Consider the following 22,151-nt stretch of genomic DNA (forward strand, 5'->3'; position numbering starts at 1 on the left):
GGTCACGTAGGAAAATCCATAGAAAAAAATGGCCGTGTGCTGCTGCTCAGATCAGTGGTAGCCCAAGATGGAAAACTAGATGCAGAGAAAACCTAAAAAAGTGCAGTGAGGATGGAAGAATTAGAAGAAGGTATCATTATTATTGTGTGATCGAAAAATTAAGGCAAAAATTAAAGGTTAGGTTTTAAAGACCAGCAATAATGTATGGAGCTGAGACGTGGGAGCGCAGGAGAAGAAGTTGGATGTGGCAGAAATGAGAATGTTGAGATGGATGTGTGGAGTTACAAAAAAGGACAGAATAAGAAATGAGACGATCAGAGGTACAACAAAAGTGGGAGAGATAGCTAAGAAAGTACAGGAAAGTAAGTTGAAGTGGTATGGACATATGATGAGGAGAGACAAGGGATATGTGGGTGAAGGAGTGATGGGAATGGAAGTGCAGGGGAAGAGAATATGAGGGAGGCCAAAGTGGAGGTGGATGGATAAAAGTCAAAGAAGATATGAAGGAAAATGCTGTTTGGAGAAGGTTGATCAGGCACATTGACCCACATAGAAGTGGGAAAAGATGAAGAGGAGCAAGAAGACTAGACATTTATTTCATTTTTCCCTGTGGAGTAAATGAACGCCTTTTTTATGAACGTCAATGATGATTTCCAGTGTTCAAAAGCTTTCAGTCCTTCTGCTTCTGGATCAGAGGTTGGGTGTTGTGGGGGTCCAAGTTAACAGGTATGCTTAGGCTGAAAGGTTAAGAGAAGGCAATGAAGGGTGTTGAGAGTGGACCTGGGTGATATGACCTCTGCCAACCAGTGGCCAGGTCATAGCTTGAGAGATCAGGCCTAGATTTTTTTAAGCAAGCTCCTGTAATAGAAAACAGAGACATGGGATAACAGTGTATATGGGTTTTAATAAGAAAGTGTAACTTATTAAAAAAGAGCAGAAAGTGCTGCTTGAAATCCATGGCTTGCCTTCACAACTTCGCTTTTTTGTCAGAGCTTTGAGGTCTTGTATCTCCTTAAGAGTTCTCAAGCAAAAGTTTGTTAGGCAAGTTCCATATTTCCACAATGAAATTAACATGTAAAGTCTCCTGAGCGTTAAACATGTCTTCTCTAATAGAGGTGTTGTATTTCTTTCCATTGTACTGAAATGAAACAAACATTTTTGATAAAATTAACAAAAAAAAAATGCAGAGTGACCAAAACCCTGTGGTTGCTGATCTTTGAACCATCACAAGTAATCACAGACTCAAATTGTTGTCAGTTTGATTTACAAGTTTGCGTTACTTTCTGATCCTCCTTCATCCTGTAGTACACCCAGCTTCATTAGATCTAAAGGTTGAGTGTGCTTTGATCCACAAACACTCGGCCACAATGATCAGCAGTACAACCAACACCAGACCAGATATAGCCAGTCGAATTTTATTTTCCAGTGACAACCCTAAAAAAATAAAAAAAGAGGAGAGACAAATGAATTTTCATTTTATAGAGCTAAGTCCTGGAAAAACAGGCTCATTCTTGTTTAATCACTTCTTAATTAATCCGGACATTATACATTTTTACACTAAACAGAGTTATTTCTGTTATAACAAACCTTTCAAAGTGGACAGAACTGACTCTGATATTTAAATGTCCCATTCCCTCCAAGCTCAAACCCAATCAGCATCCCTAATCAACAACTGTGCCCCCTTACCTTAGCTGCACTTTCTGATTTCATGCCCAAGAGAAAGAGTTTGTGATCTCCTAATCCAGCTGACTACATGTAAGAACTGCAGGTTAACCAGATTGTTTAATGGAATCTTGGAAAGTCAGAGGATGCCTGAGGAGTGAAGGAGAAGTGTACTGGTGCCGATATTTAAGAATAAGGGTGATGTGCAGGACTACAGTAACTACAGGGGAATAAAATTGATGAACCACAGCATGAAGTTATGGGAAAGAGTAGTGGAAGGTAGGTTAAGAATTGAGGTGATGAATAGTGAGCAGCAGCATGGTTTCATACCAAGAAAGAGCACCACAGATATGATGTTTGCTCTGAGGATGTTGATGGAGAAGTTTAGAGAAGGCCAGAAGGAGTTGCATTGCGTCTTTGTGGACCTGCAGAAAGCATATGAGAGGAGATGTGGTATTGTATGAGGAAGCCGGGAGTGGCAGAGAAGTATATAAGAGTTGTACAGGATATGTACGAGGGAAGTGTGACAGTGGTGAGGTCTGCGGTAGGAGTGACTGAGGTGGAATTACATCAGGGATCGGCTCTGAGCCCTTTCTTATTTGCAATGTTGATGGACAGGTTGACAGATGAGATTAGACAGGAGTCCCCTTGAACTGTGATGTTTGCTGATGACATTGTAATCTGTAGTGATAGTAGGGAGCAGGTTGAGGAGACTCTGGAGAGGTGGAGATCTGCTCTAGAGAGGAGAGGAATGAAGGTCAGTAGGAACAATCAGAATACATGTGTGTGAATGAGAAGGAGGTCAGTGGAATGGTGAGGATGAGGGAGTAGAGGTGACGAAGGTGGAGGAGTTTAAATACTTGAGATCAACAGTACAGAGTAATGGGGATTGGGGAAGAGAAGTGAAAAAGAGTGCAGGCAGGGTGGAATGGGTGGAGAAGAGTGTCAGGAGTGATTTGTGACTGACAGGTACCAGCAAGAATGAAAGGGAAGGTCTACAGGACGGTAGTGAGACCAGCTATGTTATATGGGTTGGAGACGGTGGCACAGGAGACAGAGCTGGAGGTGGCAGAGCTAAAGATGCTAAGATTTGCATTGGGTGTGACGAGGATGGACAGGATTAGAAATGAGGACATTAGAGGGTCAGCTCAAGTTGGATGGTTGGGAGACAGTCAGAGAGGCGAGATTGTGTTGGTTTGGACATGTGCAGAGGAGAGATGAGGGGTATAATGAGAGAAGGGTGCTAAGGGTAGAGCTGACAAGGAAGAGGAACAGAGGAAGGCATAAGTGAAGGTTTATGGATGTGGTGAGGGAGGACATGCAGGTGATGGGTGTAGCAGAGCAAGATGATTAGGACAGGAAGATATGGAAAAAGATGATCCGCTGAGGCAACCCCTAAGCAGCCGAAAGAAGAAGAAGAAGAAGACTGTGATATGGAAGTTGGCTATGTGCACATTTCCAAGTTGAAGTGACTCAAGTACAATTTGTTGCCTTAATGTGACACAAATCCAAAGTTTTTAGTGACAGAGAAATCTGATCTTTTGAAAATGTGGTCCTAAATCAGATATGTATCCACTCCGTGGCCATGTGACATGGATGAGAACGGTCAGATCAGCATTTGTGCATTTCTTTTGCTTATACGCATGGGCTGAGTGTGTCATCATCAGCCAGCACCAGCCTCACAGGAAATAGCAAGGAGGAGATCTACAGCTGTGACAACAGTCACATTCAGACCACTGTTGGCTCCTTCCTCATACCCAGACGTCTCTTGGTGCAGCTGTGGAAACAGCAGAAGTTAGCCGTCTGTTTTTTTGGGTTTTTTTGTCACCTTTTTGACCTAATCATGTACAGCTAATGATCTGTTTGCCATCCTCCAGAGCAAAATGTTTTGCATACACTACCTACTAGTGCAGCCATTTTGTTGGTTTTAATACCGCGAGTTGTCTCACAAAGATAACGTTTTTTGTCATTGGTAATGCAGATGACTCACATATAAATGTATAAATGTGCACATGTGTGCCATTTCTGAGGACAGATGTGTTCACATTTCAGTGAGATACAGAAGGTCACTTGTACTTAGGAATGTGGACCGTCAAGACAGTCAAATCTGATCGGAGCAAAAGAATTGAAATTGGGCAACAAGGCTTGTAATGTGAAGGCAGCCACAGAGTATAATAAGGATGAGTGAAACAAGATGAAGGGTGAAGGACAAAGACAGAGGGGAAGACCCAGAAGCATACAGGAAGGAAACATCAAAGAAGCAGCCAGAACGAGAGAGGTGATGTGGTAGAAATCAACATCTTAATTTAAGAAAGAAACTTATCCTCTAACACAGTGGTCTCAAACTCCGGTCCTGGTGGGCCACAGTGGCTGCAGGTTTTCATTCTCACCCTTTTCTTAATTAGTGACCTGTTTTTGCTGCTAATTAACTTCTTCTGAATTAATTTTAATTGACTTGCTCTTGAAGACTCAGACCCCTCAATTGTTTCGTTTTCCTTAATTAGCCGTCAAACAATAATGAGATACATAAAGTCCATCATGCAATATCTAAAATTATGGAAAGGTCTCAGGGATGCTGATCTGCTCAGGTCCACAAAACATTTGAACAGTGCTCTTAGGAAAAAGGAAAATTAATTATTTTGAAAATCTATGTTACTGCACAGTGAGAGAAGCAACAAGCCATGGAATTAAAGAACGGGTCTAACAAACGTCAAGAATCGACTCCTAATTAGGCAACTGTTTGGAGTGAAATTGGTTGAAGTTTGAGCCCTGACTTAGTTGGTCTTGTGTTGGCTCACTCACTTCACATTTCATTTCTGTTTGAATGTCATTTAAGGAAAGAAATGAAGCAACTCAGAGGAATGATGAAGAAATTCAGGGGAAGAAATCTTAACAAAACAAGTCCATTAAAATGAAAGGAAAAGGAGTTAATTAGCAGCGAAAACTGGTCACCAATTAAGAAAAAGGTTCGAATGAAAACCTGCTGCCACTGCAGCCCTCCAGGACCGGAGTTTGAGACCCCTACTCTAACAAGACAAAACCTTTTTTTGAGTTAGTAATCAAGCTTGTCCATCTGCATCATTTATTTCACCTGCAGCACCAAGCTGAGGAGGGAGCACCTCTCACGGCAGACTGTTATACATAGTCAGAATGGTCGGAGAAACAAAGGATACAGGTTCATTTTATAAATTACTAGCTGTCCCCCGTGGCTCCACCCTTGTAGTAGCGAAACAGGACAAACTTTTAAAATCAATAAAAAACTTTAATATTTTGTACTAAGAAGAATTTATATTGATAGTTTTCATATCTGAGGGCCTCTTGAGATACGAGATGTTTGGTTTTGCCATCAGGGGTGAGAATGTAGATGTGATCTCTTTGGCAAAAATGTAAAAAGTTGGCAAGGTATCTCTGGCCATGTGGAAGGTTGCTAGGGTCCAAAGTCAAACGTTGCCACTGCATCTGATCGTGTTCAGCTCGGACGGTAGAGCATCCCCCATGTGAGAAGAAGAGCATATGGCTGTGATATCTCTGCCAATAAGCAGGCACCCTCTAAAACACTCAAAAACGTCAAGCGTTACTCCTTAACAATCTGTAGATGATAATGTCTGCTGAACCAACAGGTGTTGCTAGCTAAGAGGAGGCAAGGTGCGCTCCAACACGTGGCAAGAGGTAGAGCGACTCAAGTGGAGGCTGGCACATGAGTGAGGAAGGCCCCGTCCAGCTCCCTACTCCTGAGGTCCCACCTTTCTCTTACCCTCGGCCCACTGCATGCCTCTCGCATTCGCGCAAATAAATCAGTGATTAGAAATGTTGCAAAATCAACCGGAATATTCAAGCGAATTATAGAAAAAAACCCGATCTAAAACTGTTAAGTAGTTCTCTCATGAAAAGCGGACCGACATACAGACGTTGGATTTTATGCATATAGAGATTGATTTGACATACAGTGCCAATCAATGCATACATTTACTCTGGTTGGTTAGCTGGTTTACACCAAATGACTTTTATAAAATGAAAGTCTATTTTTATTATATTCTGGTTCTTCTTATACCCTTTGGGTTGAGCCACAACCCTTAAAATGTCTGTGTATGTACGTAACATCTGTCTATTCTGGTTGTTCACATCTACTGATTTCTTAGTCATCGTTCAGTACATTTTGTCTTTGTTGTTCACTTGACCTTTACCTGATTTCCTGATACACCTGAACAGGTTACTGACTTTAAATGAATACTATATTTGAATATGGAAAGCATATTAAAACACTTTCATCCTAAACGACTATGTGACCCCCAGTCTAATTCTTCTTCCACAGTGACCATGGAACAAATGAAGATCCTGGCAAAAGATAGAAAAAAACATAATCAGTAGCTCAGGACCCCAACACAGTACGGTATAATGGGAGAAGTTAAGGTAAGCATGTAAGTAAGAAAGTCTCTCACCCAACACATGTAGCTGAACGGGATCACTAAATCTCGAGTGAAGGTGGCCTTTCACAGCTCGACACCTGTAGCCCCTGCTGTGTGAAAGAGTCACGGGGCTGATGGTAAACTTCTTCTTCATCTCTACTCTGTAAGGGGTTTCGTTACCAGTCTTGTACAGCTCAAATTTCCACATAACTGGATCTCCGTCGACATTGCAGCTCAGATGGACCTCATCTCCTTCAAAGATTCGTCCATCTGTATGGCTTGAAGTAATTTGAAGTTCAGCCTTTCTTTCTGAAAATCAAAAGATGACAGTTTATGGTCAACCGTAGCAGAATGTTTGCATTTCATCCGTTTTCATCTTCTCTAATCAACAATCCATTGAAATCTGCGGTGGGCTGGCGCCCTGCCCTGGGTATGTTTCCTGCCTTGCGCCCTGTGTTGGCTGGGATTGGTTCCAGCAGACCCCCGTGACCCTGTAGTTAGGATATAGCGGGTTGGATAATGGATGGATGGATGGACTCCATTGAAATCTAATACATTCCCAGCAAATCCTGTCACCCTTGGATGTCCCGTGTGTTATAACTCCTGCACCGGCTTTGGCCAGGACATCTTGTAGTTACTGAGTAAGAGAAACAGACAAGGAAAATGGTGCAAACGGCTGTCCTTTTTGCCACAAATCCCACTATCAAAAGTTCGAGAACCGTGCCATGCAAATCTTCATATACAGTCTATTAGCAATGGCACTAAAATTGTAAAACTGAAAAAAGAATTAACTGTATACATTGTCATACACGTGCACATGGGAGGCAACTGAAGGTCCTGAAGGAGGGTAATTCTGTGCCAGAACAGGGGAAGGCGAAGTGCATTAACCTTTTTCCCCTTTCCTCTGCAGACCAATTCTGGGAAATTCCGCCTGACCCTGATGACATCACTTCCGGCCTTTGGCCCCGATGACATCACTCCGGTCTCAGACTCCGATGACATCACTTCCGGTTCTGGCCTCTATGACGTCACTTCCTCTGCCTCTCCATAAAACCTCCATTTTGCCTTATAAAAGACAGTTCCGTCGTGTATTCTAAAAAGATTTTTTTTTTTTGCTGTTACAGCTACCTAAAATATACGGGGCAGCTACCCCAACCTTTATTTGGCTGCTGTTTGTCTTTGTTGGTGTGACTATATATGTAGTACATCTGCACAATATGCAGTAAAAAGAAAAAGAAATACAATGGTGTGAAAAACTATTTGCCCCCTTCCTGATTTCTTATTCTTTTGCATGTTTGTCACACAAAATGTTTCTGATCATCAAACACATTTAACCATTAGTCAAATATAACACAAGTAAACACAAAATGCAGTTTTTAAATGATGGCTTTTATTATTTAGGGAGAAAAAAAATCCAAACCTACATGGCCCTGTGTGACAAAGTAATTGCCCCCTTGTTCAAAAATAACCTAAGTGTGGTGTATCACACCTGAGTTCAATTTCCGTAGCCACCCCCAGGCCTGATTACTGCCACCCCTGTTTCAATCAAGAAATCACTTCAATAGGAGCTGCCTGACACAGAGAAGTAGACCAAAAGCACCTCAAAAGCTAGACATCATGCCAAGATCCAAAGAAATTCAGGAACAAATGAGAACAGAAGTAATTGAGATCTATCAGTCTGGTAAAGGTTATAAAGCCATTTCTAAAGCTTTGGGACTCCAGCGAACCACAGTGAGAGCCATTATCCACAAATGGCAAAAACATGGAACAGTGGTGAACCTTCCCAGGAGTGGCCGGCCGACCAAAATGACCCCAAGAGCGCAGAGACGACTCATCCGAGAGGTCACAAAAGACCCCAGGACAACCTCTAAAGAACTGCAGGCCTCACTTGCCTCAATTAAGGTCAGTGTTCACGACTCCACCATAAGAAAGAGACTGGCCTGCAAAAACGGCCTACATGGCAGATTTCCAAGACGCAAACCACTGTTAAGCAAAAAGAACATTAGGGCTCGTCTCAATTGTGCTAAAAAACATCTCAATGATTGCCAAGACTTTTGGGAAAATACCTTGTGGACTGATGAGACAAAAGTTGAACTTTTCGGAAGGCAAATGTCCCGTTACATCTGGCGTAAAAGGAACACAGCATTTCAGAAAAAGAACATCATACCAACAGTAAAATATGGTGGTGGTAGTGTGATGGTCTGGGGTTGTTTTGCTGCTTCAGGACCTGGAAGGCTTGCTGTGATAGATGGAACCATGAATTCTACTGTCTACCAAAAAATCCTGAAGGAGAATGTCCGGCCATCTGTTCGTCAACTCAAGCTGAAGCGATCTTGGGTGCTGCAACAGGACAATGACCCAAAACACACCAGCAAATCCACCTCTGAATGGCTGAAGAAAAACAAAATGAAGACTTTGGAGTGGCCTAGTCAAAGTCCTGACCTGAATCCAATTGAGATGCTATGGCATGACCTTAAAAAGGCGGTTCATGCTAGAAAACCCTCAAATAAAGCTGAATTACAACAATTCTGCAAAGATGAGTGGGCCAAAATTCCTCCAGAGCGCTGTAAAAGACTCATTGCAAGTTATCGCAAACGCTTGATTGCAGTTATTGCTGCTAAGGGTGGCCCAACCAGTTATTAGGTACTTTTTCGCACAGGGCCATGTAGGTTTGGATTTTTTTTTCTCCCTAAATAATAAAAACCATCATTTAAAAACTGCATTTTGTGTTTACTTGTGTTATATTTGACTAATGGTTAAATGTGTTTGATGATCAGAAACATTTTGTGTGACAAACATGCAAAAGAATAAGAAATCAGGAAGGGGGCAAATAGTTTTTCACACCACTGTAAATAAACCTTTTCTGCTTTCCAGTAACAACAGTCTAGGAAGGTAACTTCAAAATGATCAGACAGACAGCCATCAAATCTTCCCATCACCTCCACAACTCCTTTAAATTGCAGGTGATTCACTCTTTGTGCTTTCTCTTTCAATTCAGAAGGTCAAAAGAAAAGATGACGTCTAGTGCCAGCCTTCCTCAGTTATACGATCACTGGGTTCACCAGACTAATCAGTGCTGACGCCCCTCGTGAATCATTCAATTAGGCCTGATGCTGTGATGCTAACCACAGGACGAATTTAACCTCACAGACAGGAAAAGCACAATGTCTATCATTCAGACTCATGCACACATGAAGTATGCGTCCAAATTCAAGTTTCCTGAAACGAATCTGGGCCTCTTCCTTCTACCAACAAACACCCCACTGCAAAGCTCATTACACCCATTAAGGTAAACCAAAGTCAGACTGAAGGTCCTCTTTACCCTGAAGACGTGCAAAGACTTGTAGGCCTATCGAATCTCTCACACGCTCTGCATGACCCTCTGCTGAAGCACATCCGTGCGCCAATATGAAGCTGTCTCACAACAGGGTGCCACTCCACACCTCTCTTTTTAAAATGGGTAAGCACACTTTTACAACAGTTTACGCTCATTATACACCATAGCAAAAAGAAAAATCTTCCAACTAACATTGGCTCCATGACGCAGCTCATCACACACCCAGTGGAGCGAACTGATATTAACACCAAACCTGAGTGATGACTGCTGGACGAGTGACCACCAGGACGCTGCCTATACTACATCATAATAGCGAACTCTATCAGAAATGTGTTGGAACGCAGCAGTCAATTATTTTATTATCCACAGTAACATTTTTCCAACTATGAAAATGTAAATAAATCAAATGACAACTGTAAAGAAATATTCTTTATTATTAACATAGTGAGAATTATAGCAAAATGACACCTAAAAAGATTACAGTATGCAAGCTTTCAAGGCAACTCAGGCCCCTTCTTCAGGCGAGATGGAATACAGAAACTGGAGTTCCCTGTGCTTATATACACACTAGGACAAGTAATAATATTTGGTAAATCTTTAAGTGAGACATCTTAAATTTACAAAATTAATAGACCTCTTCAGGCTAAGTTTCATTTAACAAGAGAGAAGAGCAATGTATGGTCAATATCTTTGGATAAGACAACTGTCCAACAAAGTCTATTGAAGTTTCTGATGAGTTTTTCCATACAATGTGTGTCTGTAGTCAGGTTGTCTGGGTCAGTAATGCAAACAATCCTCATATCTGGCCATAAAACTCTTATCTCCATTCAAACCACGTTGTAATGTATTAAATTTTAGCATGAGTTTGACTTATTAACAGAAACTTTCAAAACTCTGAAAATTGAACACAAAGTCTACATTGGAATGATAGTCCTTGAAGCATGGGAGCACGGAGAGTGCAGACTTCGAAACACATGTGCCACAAATATGACTCGTTTCTTTGCGCTGTCCATGCTTGTTGGTGGCTGGTGACGTTTTGCACTCTTTGTTCATGTAATGTTGTCCTAACAAAGTGTGACTGCCTTTTGATGCAGAAAAACCTTCGGGGCAGCCGAAGCCTCACCTGGTTGATCTTGTGTTGTAATGAGAACGCAGATAATCTGTGATCGAAACCAGAACTGGCAATTAATAACAATTTCAAACCTATCACGCTGCATAGTTTGACTGAAATCTGTGCTCCACATCAACGGTATATCAAAAACACATCACCCATGTTCATGCCCAGCACCTGTGGCACAACTTTTCTGCACCATTTCAGTGTTTTGCGTAGCGGTGAGTAACATGATAATAGCTGATCGACGTGACCTACACCATACATGCAATTCTTGAAATCAAGCACACTGTCAGTTTTCTTGGTGAGTTTCTTTTGTTACCTTCGACTATTTTGACCAGGATGTACAAGAGGTGTGGCAGAAAAGTAATGAGACTGGCAACACTGCAAGCGATCTGGCAATGCTGCGCTGTTGTCCTTGATAGAGCACGTGTATCAGTACCCTCCCATAGCTCAGTGCGAGTTTCAACTCCTTCCGTTAACTACGTGATTTTTGTGACTGCTATTAGCGAAGTTGTGTTTTTGGTTGTGCGTCACGCAAAATGGAACAGCGGAATTTGGAGCAACGTTGTGCCATTAAACGGCAAGTGTGACGTTTGAAAAGTTAAAACAGGCCTATGGGGAACATTCTTTATCCCGAGCTCAAGTTTTTCGCTGGCACAAATCATTTTTGGAAGGCAGAAAACATGTTGAAAAAGAGGACTTCAACTTCGAAAACCAATGAAAACATCGAACGTGTGAAGACTCTTGTGAGATCAGACCGTCGTTTAACATTAAGAATGTTGAGTGAACAATAAATTTGAACAGATTTACCGTTCATCAAATTTTGACTGAACATTTGCACATGCGAAAGGTCTGTGCCAAAATGGTGCCGAAAAACTGCCCTCTCCATAACAGAATTTCTGACCTCAAAAGGCATTCCTGTGGTTCCCCAGCCCCCTTATTCACCTGACCTCAGTCCGTGTGACTTTTTCCTTTTTCCTAAACTGAAAAATGTCCTCAAAGGACGTCATTTCGGGACTTTAGAAAACATCCAAAAGAGTGTAACGGACATGCTGAAGACCATACCGGTTGAAGACTTCCAGCGCTGCTACCAACAGTGGCAACATCTCCATCGGTATGTAGCTGCCCAAGGGAACTACTTTGAAGGGGATAACATTGATGTTTGAAAAAAATAAAAACTTTGGTAAATAAAAAATCAGTCTCATTACTTTTCTGCCACATATAGTAGGCAACATCATTACTTCACTTTTATCTTTCCACATTGAAACCAGGATTTGTTTGTTTTCCTGTACAACAAAGTCGTCTTTTTTCAACTTGATGGAGACCACAGCTTCAGATAAGTGTTTGCGATTCTTATGAACAGTTCCTCAGAGGGAAGTCTTTCTATTCAAAAGCTGTTCAGCTACTGGAACAATAGTGTAGAAGTTATCAGTGTACAGCACATGTACCCCATCGAGAACATTATGCATCCATTTCAAAACCACAATTTCTGCATGGCCAAAGCCCGATTTTGCATGTATTTTGCCGCAGTACACAAGGAGCTTGTACATGTATCCACTAGGTTCAAGGCAATTTCACCCCATATTTGTGATTTTTCCCTCGAATAAATTGTCTGAATGTTAGGCATCTGGGCCACGGTACCATTGACTCATCAATTAAAACATCTCGTTGTAGGGTAAATACAGCTTGAAATTGTGTGATTAGCAAGTTGTAAACATCGTGAGAGCCATTTGCTAATTATTTAAGTTATATAAATGTTTTCCTAAATATTACTGCATAGTCTATGGGAGGTTCCTACAACCCCAATGATTTGAATTGAATTGGTATATTCTAACTATTTCTCACCTCTCTGACTAAACATTATACTCAGTTAGTGACCTGCCTTGCCAGGTGTAAGGTGTTGAGGGCACATGGTTATAGACCAATACCTTGCATGCCTTGTGGGCATTAAGTGCCAAGTAACATGTAAGACAGCGTACTTTAGTGAATGTGCTGGGCCGTACATTTAAAGCATACAGAAGAAGAAGTAAAGCATCTTTAAGTATAGCAACAACTAAAGTTTGATAAGAAAAGCTCATTTTAGAGAAGAGACTTTTTTTTTTGCCTTTTATTCTAAGTGTGTAACAACCTTTTTTCTTTATTCTTGTGTGGATTATTTATTTTGAATTTTCACTAAATATTTTAAAACAAACTCTTGGACTGAGAGATTTCTTTCGGCACACGTTTTACCCGTGCTCGAACCCGCCTTACGCTCCTGCAGCTACAAACGTGATGTGGCTTGAACAGTCTGTCATTTTCTTCCAAATCGTCATTACTAAATAAAAAATGGCAGAATTTCGATAACAATTCAAACCTATCACGCTACATAGATTGATTGAAATTAGGTGTGGCAATAGTAGGATCTGTGCTCCAGTAATCCCCAATTCTCTGCTTATTTACATGTCACGTCAAAAAAGCACAAGTCCCAAAAACGTTTTCATTTCTGGTGCCTCTGTGGGATGCCAGATACTTGTCCTTCCTTTTCATTTCAAGGCTGATTTATCAAGAAACTGGTCTGCAAATCTGTTTGTCTTGTTTGCCATCAAGTTGATTATTTCTTCCGTCAAGAATAAATCAAAGAATTCCATAGGAATAGACTCAGCAACTAGGTTAATAGAAAAGTTCAATCCAGTAGAATCAAAGCATTCAAAATCCACCCGTGGCTCGTAATTCCAATTTCCAATTTGTGGTGTAAATCCAGGTGGTAGGTCATCAGTCGGCACCACAGGATCAACAGGGCCAGACTTGGATTGGGTTTCTGAGTGGTTATTATCAGTATTTACAACTGGAGGATCATGGGCCTCAATAGCCTCACTATTTGAATCACTACCAGAGTGTACAACTTCCACATCATCCAGCTGATTCTCAATATCTTGATCATTGTCATGACCTTCAAAATATACACCTCGAGACAAATCTAGCCATTTCAAAACTTCAGTACCTTTTTCGCAATGCCATGACTACACACTGTCTATTTATATCGATACTTTCAAAGTGCTGTTACCACCAAAAAAATAATTCTATGACTAATCAATAGATGGCAGCATAGTAATAGGTAACTAAGACACAGCAGCAGAGATCACAAGTACACTAGCTGAGCCTGTAAATGGCTCTAAACAGAGATATGAGTTTTTGTAGATAGATAGATAGATAGATAGATAGATAGATAGATAGATAGATAGATAGATAGATAGATAGATAGATAGATAGATAGATAGATAGGAATTTGAGTATAATTGGCAGGATAGATAGATAGATAGATAGATAGATATGAAAGGCACTAGATAGATAGATAGATAGATAGATAGATAGATAGATAGATAGATAGATAGATAGATAGATAGATAGGAATTTTAGTATAATCGGCAGGATAGATAGATAGATAGATATGAAAGGCACTATATAATAGATAGATAGATAGATAGATAGATATGAAAGGCACTATATAATAGATAGATAGATAGATAGATATGAAAGGCACTATATAATAGATAGATAGACAGATAGATAGATAGATAGATAGATAGATAACGCCTCAACTAGCTCAGGTGACATACGACTTAACTTGTACCTCACGTTCAAGGGTTCCCCTTTGGGTTATGCTTAATTTCTTTTTATGCCTTTTTTGTTCATGTTTTATCCAATAGTATTATGTTTTATGCTAGATATACTTATTTTTTTTGTCACTTTTTAATACTATTTAGTTTCTTTGAAAGAGACTTTTTCTGTCTTGTCTCTTGTATTTTAAGGGTGGTTCCACAGGAGGTGGGGCCACCTGTCAGTCTCCATCGATGGACTGCTCTCAGTCCTATAAAAACTCATGAGAATTGCAGTCTCTCTTTGTTACATTGTATGGGGCTGGTGGTCAGTGAGTTCTCCTCTTTATGTTTGGATTTACTGGCTTTCTGATATTATGCTGCTCTGTTTTTGGTTTATAAACTCTGGATCTTATATTGGGACAGTCACAGTTAAGAGTACAACTGCTGAAATGAAACCCTCTTATAAACTATATAGTGACCAATGCTCCAACTACTGAGGTTTCATTTACAGATTCATTGAATATGACCTTCACATCACCACGAGGTCTCCACCATGTTCTTCAACTCTGTATCATAATTTCATTCAATGTGGCTGTGGGAATTGGGGTCACCAGCTTACACTTTGGGTGTCTAGTATGAGGGACCGAGCATGACCAGGATGATGGTGTAAGACAGGGAGGCGCAGATACAATCAGGTAGGGTTTTTGGAAAAATAAACTGAGGTTTTATTTACAGGTGCCCTTAAAGAAAAACAAAAATAAACGTCCTGCGGAAAATGTACAGTATATCAATAAGCAGTCCAATACCGCAAAGGACACACAAAACAGTTACAAAACAGAGCCAAAAAAGTATGACTATTTACAGTATTTACAGTGCTGACTGAAAGTCCCAAACAAAAAAGAAAAATGATCACAAATTAATGAAACCCATATATACACAAAAATAAAGCTGTCTTCCTCCACATAAATCCCTGTCAGGAAGTTGCTCCTCCAAACAGTGTATAATACAAGAAAAATACTCAAAATACAGAAAAATAAAAAGTGTATACGAAAATAAACAGTGCACCATTAACCACAACCCAATAAATACCTCCGCCAAAGCTAATCCAGAGATATTTACATAAGAAGAAAAATAAATGATAAAAATCAATGCACAAGCAGTAGCGCTTGGTAAATTCAAGATAGCTTTCTGCCAAGAACCTCTCTCTCAGCAAGATCTAGCCAGATGACCCCCTATAGAGGCCATAATTCCCATTTGTATTCGACGCCCGAGCGCTGACCAATTAAGCTGCTAAAACGTCATCCCTTCACGGGCACGCGATGACATGGATGTGTCCGTGAAAACTGGCGTCTCTCGCCCCAAAAATGTGAGCAGCCGGCGTGTGCATAGCTATGCCAGCCTGTGAGACATGACTGCGCTTCTCTCCTAAAACTGAAAGTAAGCCCTTCCTTGTTTTCTTCCCTTCCCTGAGCTACTGCCCAGGCAACTACCAATACAGGATCCCTCTTATAAGCCATGGCAAGCCGATACTAAGGCGCTTTGCACGTTCTTTTAGTCTTGTAGCGTTATGAGGTCGCAGGAGGCGCACACACGAATGGAAGACAGGCAATGCCATCCCGGCCGGTCAATGGCGGGGCCGTCCCTCCACTCCTACTCGTGACGCGCCGCGACGCTCCCCAGAAGGTGCCCTCTGCACTTTGTAAATGGACAAAAAAAAGGCAAGCTTTTATTCTTTATACTTTTTGTCACCCCCATGCCAATAACCGTGCAGAAGACACAAAACTAATTTTATTTCTTCTTCTGCTTCTCTCTGCTACTCCCGTTAGGAGTTGTCACGGCTGGTAATGCCAGTGAGGCACATTACCTCAGTGGCAAATTAATAAACTCATCGGAAATTCAAAGAGACGCCCCTGTGAGTCGGATTGTATAAATAAAATCTGCAGATACTGTTCACAAAAATATTCATCAAATCTAATTACTGTCCAAGCTGGAGGGTTGTAACGATTACCCCAGGCTCAAAGAGAGCAGTGCTGCATTAACGATAAATTTGTCAAACCCTTATTAACACATTGGACCTGGCTGTTCTGCCATTTCTCCCCCTCAAAGCTTAGCATCAAGCAAAGACAAAAACAAAAGGAAACATTTATGGAACAACAGAAGCGAAAATTTCACACACATAGATACATTTTAACTAAACAATCACACACTTTTACAACTACAACAGCAAAAAAAAAAAATAAAGTCCCCTTTAACTGTCTCTCAAGCAAATGCCCATCCCATAACATAGACACTCCCTTGAAACACACCAAATTCCCACTTTCCATTAGAAAGGATGGCCAGTCCCAACAAATCCTATATATATACTCAGCAAAAAAAGAAACGTCCCTTTTTCAGGACTGTGTATTTCAACAATAATGTTTTAAAAATCCAAATAACTTTACAGATCTTCATTGTAAAGGGTTTAAACAATGTTTTCCATGCATGTTCAATTAACCATAATCAATTAATTAACATGCACCTGTGGAATGGTCGTTAAGACCTTAACAGCTTACAGAAAGTAGACATTTAAGGTCACAGTTCTAAAAACGCAGGACACTAAAGAGACTTGTCTACCGACTGTGAAAGATGCCCAGGGTCCCTGCTCATCTGCGTGAACGTGCATTAGGCCTGCTGCAGGGAGGCATGAGGACTGCTGAATAAATTGCCATGTCCGCACTGTGAGACGCCTAAGACAGCGCTACAGGGAGACAGGAAGGACAGCTGATCATCCTCGCAGTGGAAGACCACGTGTAACAACACCTGCACAGGATCGGTACATCCGAATATCACACCTGCGTGACAGGTAGGATGGCCACAACAACTGCCCGAGTCACACCAGGAACACACAATCCCTCCATCAGTGCTCAGACTGTCCGCAATAGGCTGAGAGAGGCTGGACTGAGGGCTTGTAGGCCTGTTGTAAGGCAGGTCCTTACCAGACATCACCAGCAGCAACGCCGCCTATGGGCACAAACCCACCTTCGCTGGACCAGACAGGAGTGGCAAAAAGTGCTCTTCACTGATGAGTCACGGTTTTGTCTCACCAGGGTGATGGACGGATTCGCGTTTATCGTCGAAGGAATGAGCGTTACACCGAGGCCTGTACCCTGGAGCGGGATCGATTTGGAGGTGGGGGGTCCGTCATGGTCTGGGGCGGTATATCACATCACCATTGGACTGAGCTTGTTGTCATTGCAGGCAATCTCAATGCCTTGCGGTACAGGGAAGACATCCTCCTCCCTCATGTGGTACCCTTTATGCATGCTCATCCGGACGTGATCCTCCAGCAGGACAATGCCACCAACCATACTGCTCGTTCTGTGCGTGAGTTTCTGCATGACAGCAATGTCAGTGTTCTGCCATGGCCAGCGAAGAGCCCGGATCTCAATCCCATTGAGCACGTCTGGGACCTGTTGGATCGCAGGGTGAGGTCTAGGGCCATTCCCCCCAGAAATGTCCAGGAACTTGCAGGTGCCTTGGTGGAAGAGTGGGGTAACATCTCACAGCAAGAACTGACAAATCTGGTCCAGTCCATGAGGAGGAGATGCACTGCAGTACTTCAAGCAGCTGGTGGCCACACCACATACTGACTGGTACTTTTGAATTTGAGCCTCCCTTCATTCAGGGACACATTGTGAAACATTTTTAGTTTATGTCTTATGGTGTTGACTCTTTTAGTGTTCATACAAATATTTACACATTAAGTTCACTGAAAGTAAAAACAGTTGAAAGTCAGAGGACGTTTCTTTTTTTGCCGAGTATATATACACAAAACTCTCAATGTGACTTGATAAAGCAAAAGACGCCCCTGTCCAGGTGAGGCACATACATATACACAAACACAGGGTGGGCCACAGAAAAGTAGCGATAGTATAACAAGATGAACGAGCAAGTGGATTGTTTTTATTCGCTTACCCACAAGTTACAACAGATGCTGAAAGTGGTCCCCGTTTATGTCTACGCACCTTTGGGCACATGTCGGCCGATACTGCTTGCAGATCTTCAACAGTGATGCCGCGGATAGTGTTCGTGATGTTTTCCTTGAGTTCATCCAGGGTTTGTGGATTGTTGCCGTACACTTTCTGCTTTAAATTTCCCCACAGATAAAAATCACATGTGGACAATTCCGGGGAATGTGGTGGCCATAACCCCTTGCTCACAGTTCGCTCCTTTGTAAACAGTTCATGAACTCGTGCCAGTGAGTCGTGTGAGGTGTGGCATGTTGCCCCATCTTGTTGGAAAAGGCAGTATATTTTTTCTTCTAGTGTTAGTTGGTCGTAAAATTATTCAAAGGTGTCCAAGTAAATCTCTGTGTTCACAGCTGAATTGAAGAAAATTGGGCCCACTAAACGGCAATTTTCTAGTCATGAAGTGGCTACGGCCTCCTCCAAAGAGCGTAGCACAGGTATTGGAGGCGGGCTACTTTTCCATGGCCCACCCTGTATAAACTCAACACTAGAGACAGATGTATATATTCACACAAATCCAGTTATTGTCCATGAAGGAAAGAGAACCGTGCAAAGATGGTAATCATATTGGGACAGATCGAGGGAAGATGGATGACGGCACAATCCTAAAAGTAAAAAAAGGTCGCAGATCTCACCCTCTGAAATCAGCAATCCAAAGCCTAGGGACAGTCTTGAGAAAGAAAGAAAAAGGGTGCGCAGGTAGATATCTCACTAACCTTGTCCAAGGGTTGAGGCGAAACGTTTATACTTTTTTTTCCTCTGCATCAATAGTGTCCATCCTATTTCCCTTGCAACACAAAGTGACTGTTCCTCTTCTCAATGACTTCCTTCTCACCAGTTTGAATTTTGGCACTCCAATCCTTCATTGGCTGTCAACTGGAACAGCTTTTTTTTTGGCCAGGCCTTCTAGATCCAGCCCATGAAGGCAATGCAATCAATCACCACCTCGCAACTCCCAATCATGAACTGTGAAAGACTTCTCCACCTGAATCTGAGATGAAGCCCCCCCGGCCGTGACGAACTGCACACAAAACACAGACACGATACAATACAACACACACAGGTAAAACATTTCAGTACACTCCTGCTGCATAATAAGTAACTGCCAACCATCAGAAGAGACACACTCACCATGAACACTCAGTGTAAGTGCTTTACTGGCAGTGGAGACAAAAACAGGATAAGGGCCATCTCTGTAGGCAGCACACTGGTATTCTCCGCTGTCAGACGTATTCAGAGATGAGATCGTCAACGTGTGTTCATTGCTTTTATACCTGTCTGAATATCCATCTTTGAACCAGCGATATTTCCAGCCTGTATAACTGTTCTCAATGCTGCAGACCAGAGTCACGTCTTCTCCAATGTACACAGATTCCCTCTGATCCCTTCGCATCAGTGTTGCTGTTAAGAGACCTGCAGAGAAGAAGAGATGAATTAGAGGTGAACGTGAACCCCTTGGAAATAGAAATACAACCTTCACAAAACTAAAGCTGCTGTGGCTCAGGGACTTTATGACAAAACTTGACATCATGAGGTGACAAGGGTTCAAGTGTGTTTTACTGGAATATGCCACCAGAGATGTGATCTTTAATAGTTTAACACATTCTTTTTCCAGAGTGGCTAGTTTTTAATTTCAAATAACTCTCTACATAAATACGATCATAATGCCTTCTGTCTGCTTTTCGTCTTTGTTTGATATTATTTATCAATCTTGCACACAATTGACCTCATTTTGCATCATCTGGTTGTTTGTTTGATCGCCAATAATGCAGAAAAGGGCTGAACTGATTTTCACAAAATTTTGCATATAGGCTGCTGTTGATCCATCTTAAAGTCCTGGCTACACGGCATCTCCAAAATTTCATTAGAAGGAGTGATTGTAGTGGAGTTGGGGAGGCTGAGGTCAAAAATACATCAAACGAGTCAAAGTTCGTGACATTCTGCATGATTATTACTGTTGAAACAGCTTCAGATCTCAACATTAAGAACTTCTGTAAGTTACTTTAAGAAACAGTAACAGTGCAAAACAAAAATGGTGTTATCACTTCAGAACTTACAGTGAAATCTACTGCACAGTCCAAGTCACTGACTCAATGAAAACGGCAACAGGTGGACGGTGGGTGTGATGTGATGGGAGACCAACACAAAAATCTAGCATCACTTAAAAACAACTGCTTCTATCTTAATTCGTTTTTGTTTTTATATTATTGTTCATACAATTTAAAATACAAGTTTCATGGAGTTTCAAGAATTTTATTGGGAAGCCATATCATGGGAGGGCTAACAACACAAAACTGCTCTTTCAAGTTCAAGTTCAAAATAGGGACATCACAAAAAATTGTAGTTTTCCCAGCTTACATGCCTAACGAATGAATCAATTATTCAACAAGCCATCCAGTTTATTAACGTGAAAATTTAAACTCTGTTTGTGAAAATCATCCTAAACCAGGAAATCCAAATGACTAGCATTCATGGGTCCAACTAGTATTTCCTCTCGGGAATTCTTTCTCAGGAATAAGCAGGAAATAAAATTAATTTTAACATTCACATTGTAGTAGTGCTACTTAAAATTGTCTATACCTTCCAGCAGCCTTGGCCGTATTATACCACTTGGAAGATTCAGAGGGAGCAGAGGTTGCTGGGGAAAAAAGATAATTAAGTAGGCTCTTTAAAAAGGAGCCAAGAAAAATACAGTGGGTATCATAATTGAATGGCTATGTTTGTTACTATGCATCACGTACATTTTTGGATGACAGCTACAACCACCGTGGGTTACAGTTCCTAATACATGTATGTACTGGTCCTGTGCCTGTTTGTCTTGGTCGGATATGTTTTCATCTGGGGAGCACTCCCAATCACGCCAAATCTTCATGCTACAACTAGAACCTGGTAGGACAAAACTTTACATTTCATTCAAGGGGCTGTTCACAGGGATGTTTGTTCCACACACCATCGTCATCAACATCTGCTGTACTGGACTGCATTGGACTTTATTGTAAGTGTTACTTGTTTACTGAGTAGTGCCTGTGGTTTCGTTCGGTTTCATTTATGTAATGTAATTATTGCCAGCTGGGGATCAGGGTGGGTTTTCGAACACATTTCTTTTTCTGTCTTCATTATTTTTTAAATGTATACTTTATTATCCTCATTATTTATCATTTATCAGTGGCTCTGTGTGTGTTTGTGCGTGCCAGGTCAAGGCTAAGTGTATTCCTGGGGTCCCCATAATAAAATAAACATATCACCTTGTTCAGACGGTGCGAATCAGCATCCTTGTGACCGCTACAGCGTTTCCCAGGATAAAGCGGCGTACGTTCTGAAAAACTGGTAAATCAGTGCACCTATTCAGCTCGCCTCTCATTGTCTCACATTTTAGTTTTCCTATTAGTTATATTCAGGTGTTTATTCTGAAAGGTTCTTTGTCCGTACGTGTGTTGGTTGAAAAAAATTCAAATAAGAGGGATGAGTTCTTTGGTGTTTGTCTGTCAGGTGTGATTCAAGTTGGAGAGCTAACCCAACAAGCACTAGCTTTTAATAGGGATTAAATCTGTGTCATCAAGGAATTCCTTTTTTTTCCCCCTGTCTATATTCTCCAACAGATTCTGTATTAAAAATGGAAGTAATCGGGTACTAGCAAGCATGTAATTTAAATCTTAAAAAATGAACTGCTACTGTTAGTTTAGAAGCAGCATTACTGGGTGCCGTAAAGCTGAAGGCTCTGTCACCCATAGTGCGTAGGTTAGTTTAGGTGCCCAATGAAATCTCCAGAATCAGTTGGCCTTAGTGTGTGGTCAGGAGCGTAGTGACGGAGGACTTTACTGGAGCAGTCCGGTGTGAGGCCACTTAAGTTTTTACAGGTTTTATACTCAGTCCTGTAAGACACAGGGAGCCAGTGCAGGCGGAGCAGGACGGCTGGGATGTGCTTGCTGTTTTGGGTCTGTGTAAGGACGCTGGACCAACTGGAGCTGCCATAACAGACTAGAAGTAACAGCCGACAGCAGGGAATTACAGCAGATGATGTGGAGATGTCATAAAAACACGGACAGA

The 22,151-nt window shown here is 41.5% G+C and overlaps 1 protein-coding gene across 2 annotated transcripts in view; it reads right to left on the minus strand.

Moving 5' to 3' along the window:
* Positions 1-884: 884 nt before the first annotated feature.
* Positions 885-22,151, minus strand: part of LOC120518908 (low affinity immunoglobulin gamma Fc region receptor II-like) — a 36,878-nt gene continuing 15,611 nt past the window's right edge. For both annotated transcript variants that reach the window (XM_039741925.1, XM_039741924.1), the window contains exons 4-6: positions 19,236-19,517; positions 6,102-6,377; positions 885-1,434 (exon numbers count right to left, since the gene is read on the minus strand). In XM_039741925.1, the coding sequence (XP_039597859.1) occupies positions 1,295-1,434; positions 6,102-6,377; positions 19,236-19,517 (698 nt within the window). In that variant the 3' untranslated portion in view covers positions 885-1,294. The remainder of the gene's footprint in view (positions 1,435-6,101; positions 6,378-19,235; positions 19,518-22,151) is intronic.

Source organism: Polypterus senegalus, chromosome 18 (assembly GCF_016835505.1).
Source record: "Polypterus senegalus isolate Bchr_013 chromosome 18, ASM1683550v1, whole genome shotgun sequence".
NCBI classification, from domain to species: Eukaryota; Metazoa; Chordata; class Cladistia; order Polypteriformes; family Polypteridae; genus Polypterus; species Polypterus senegalus.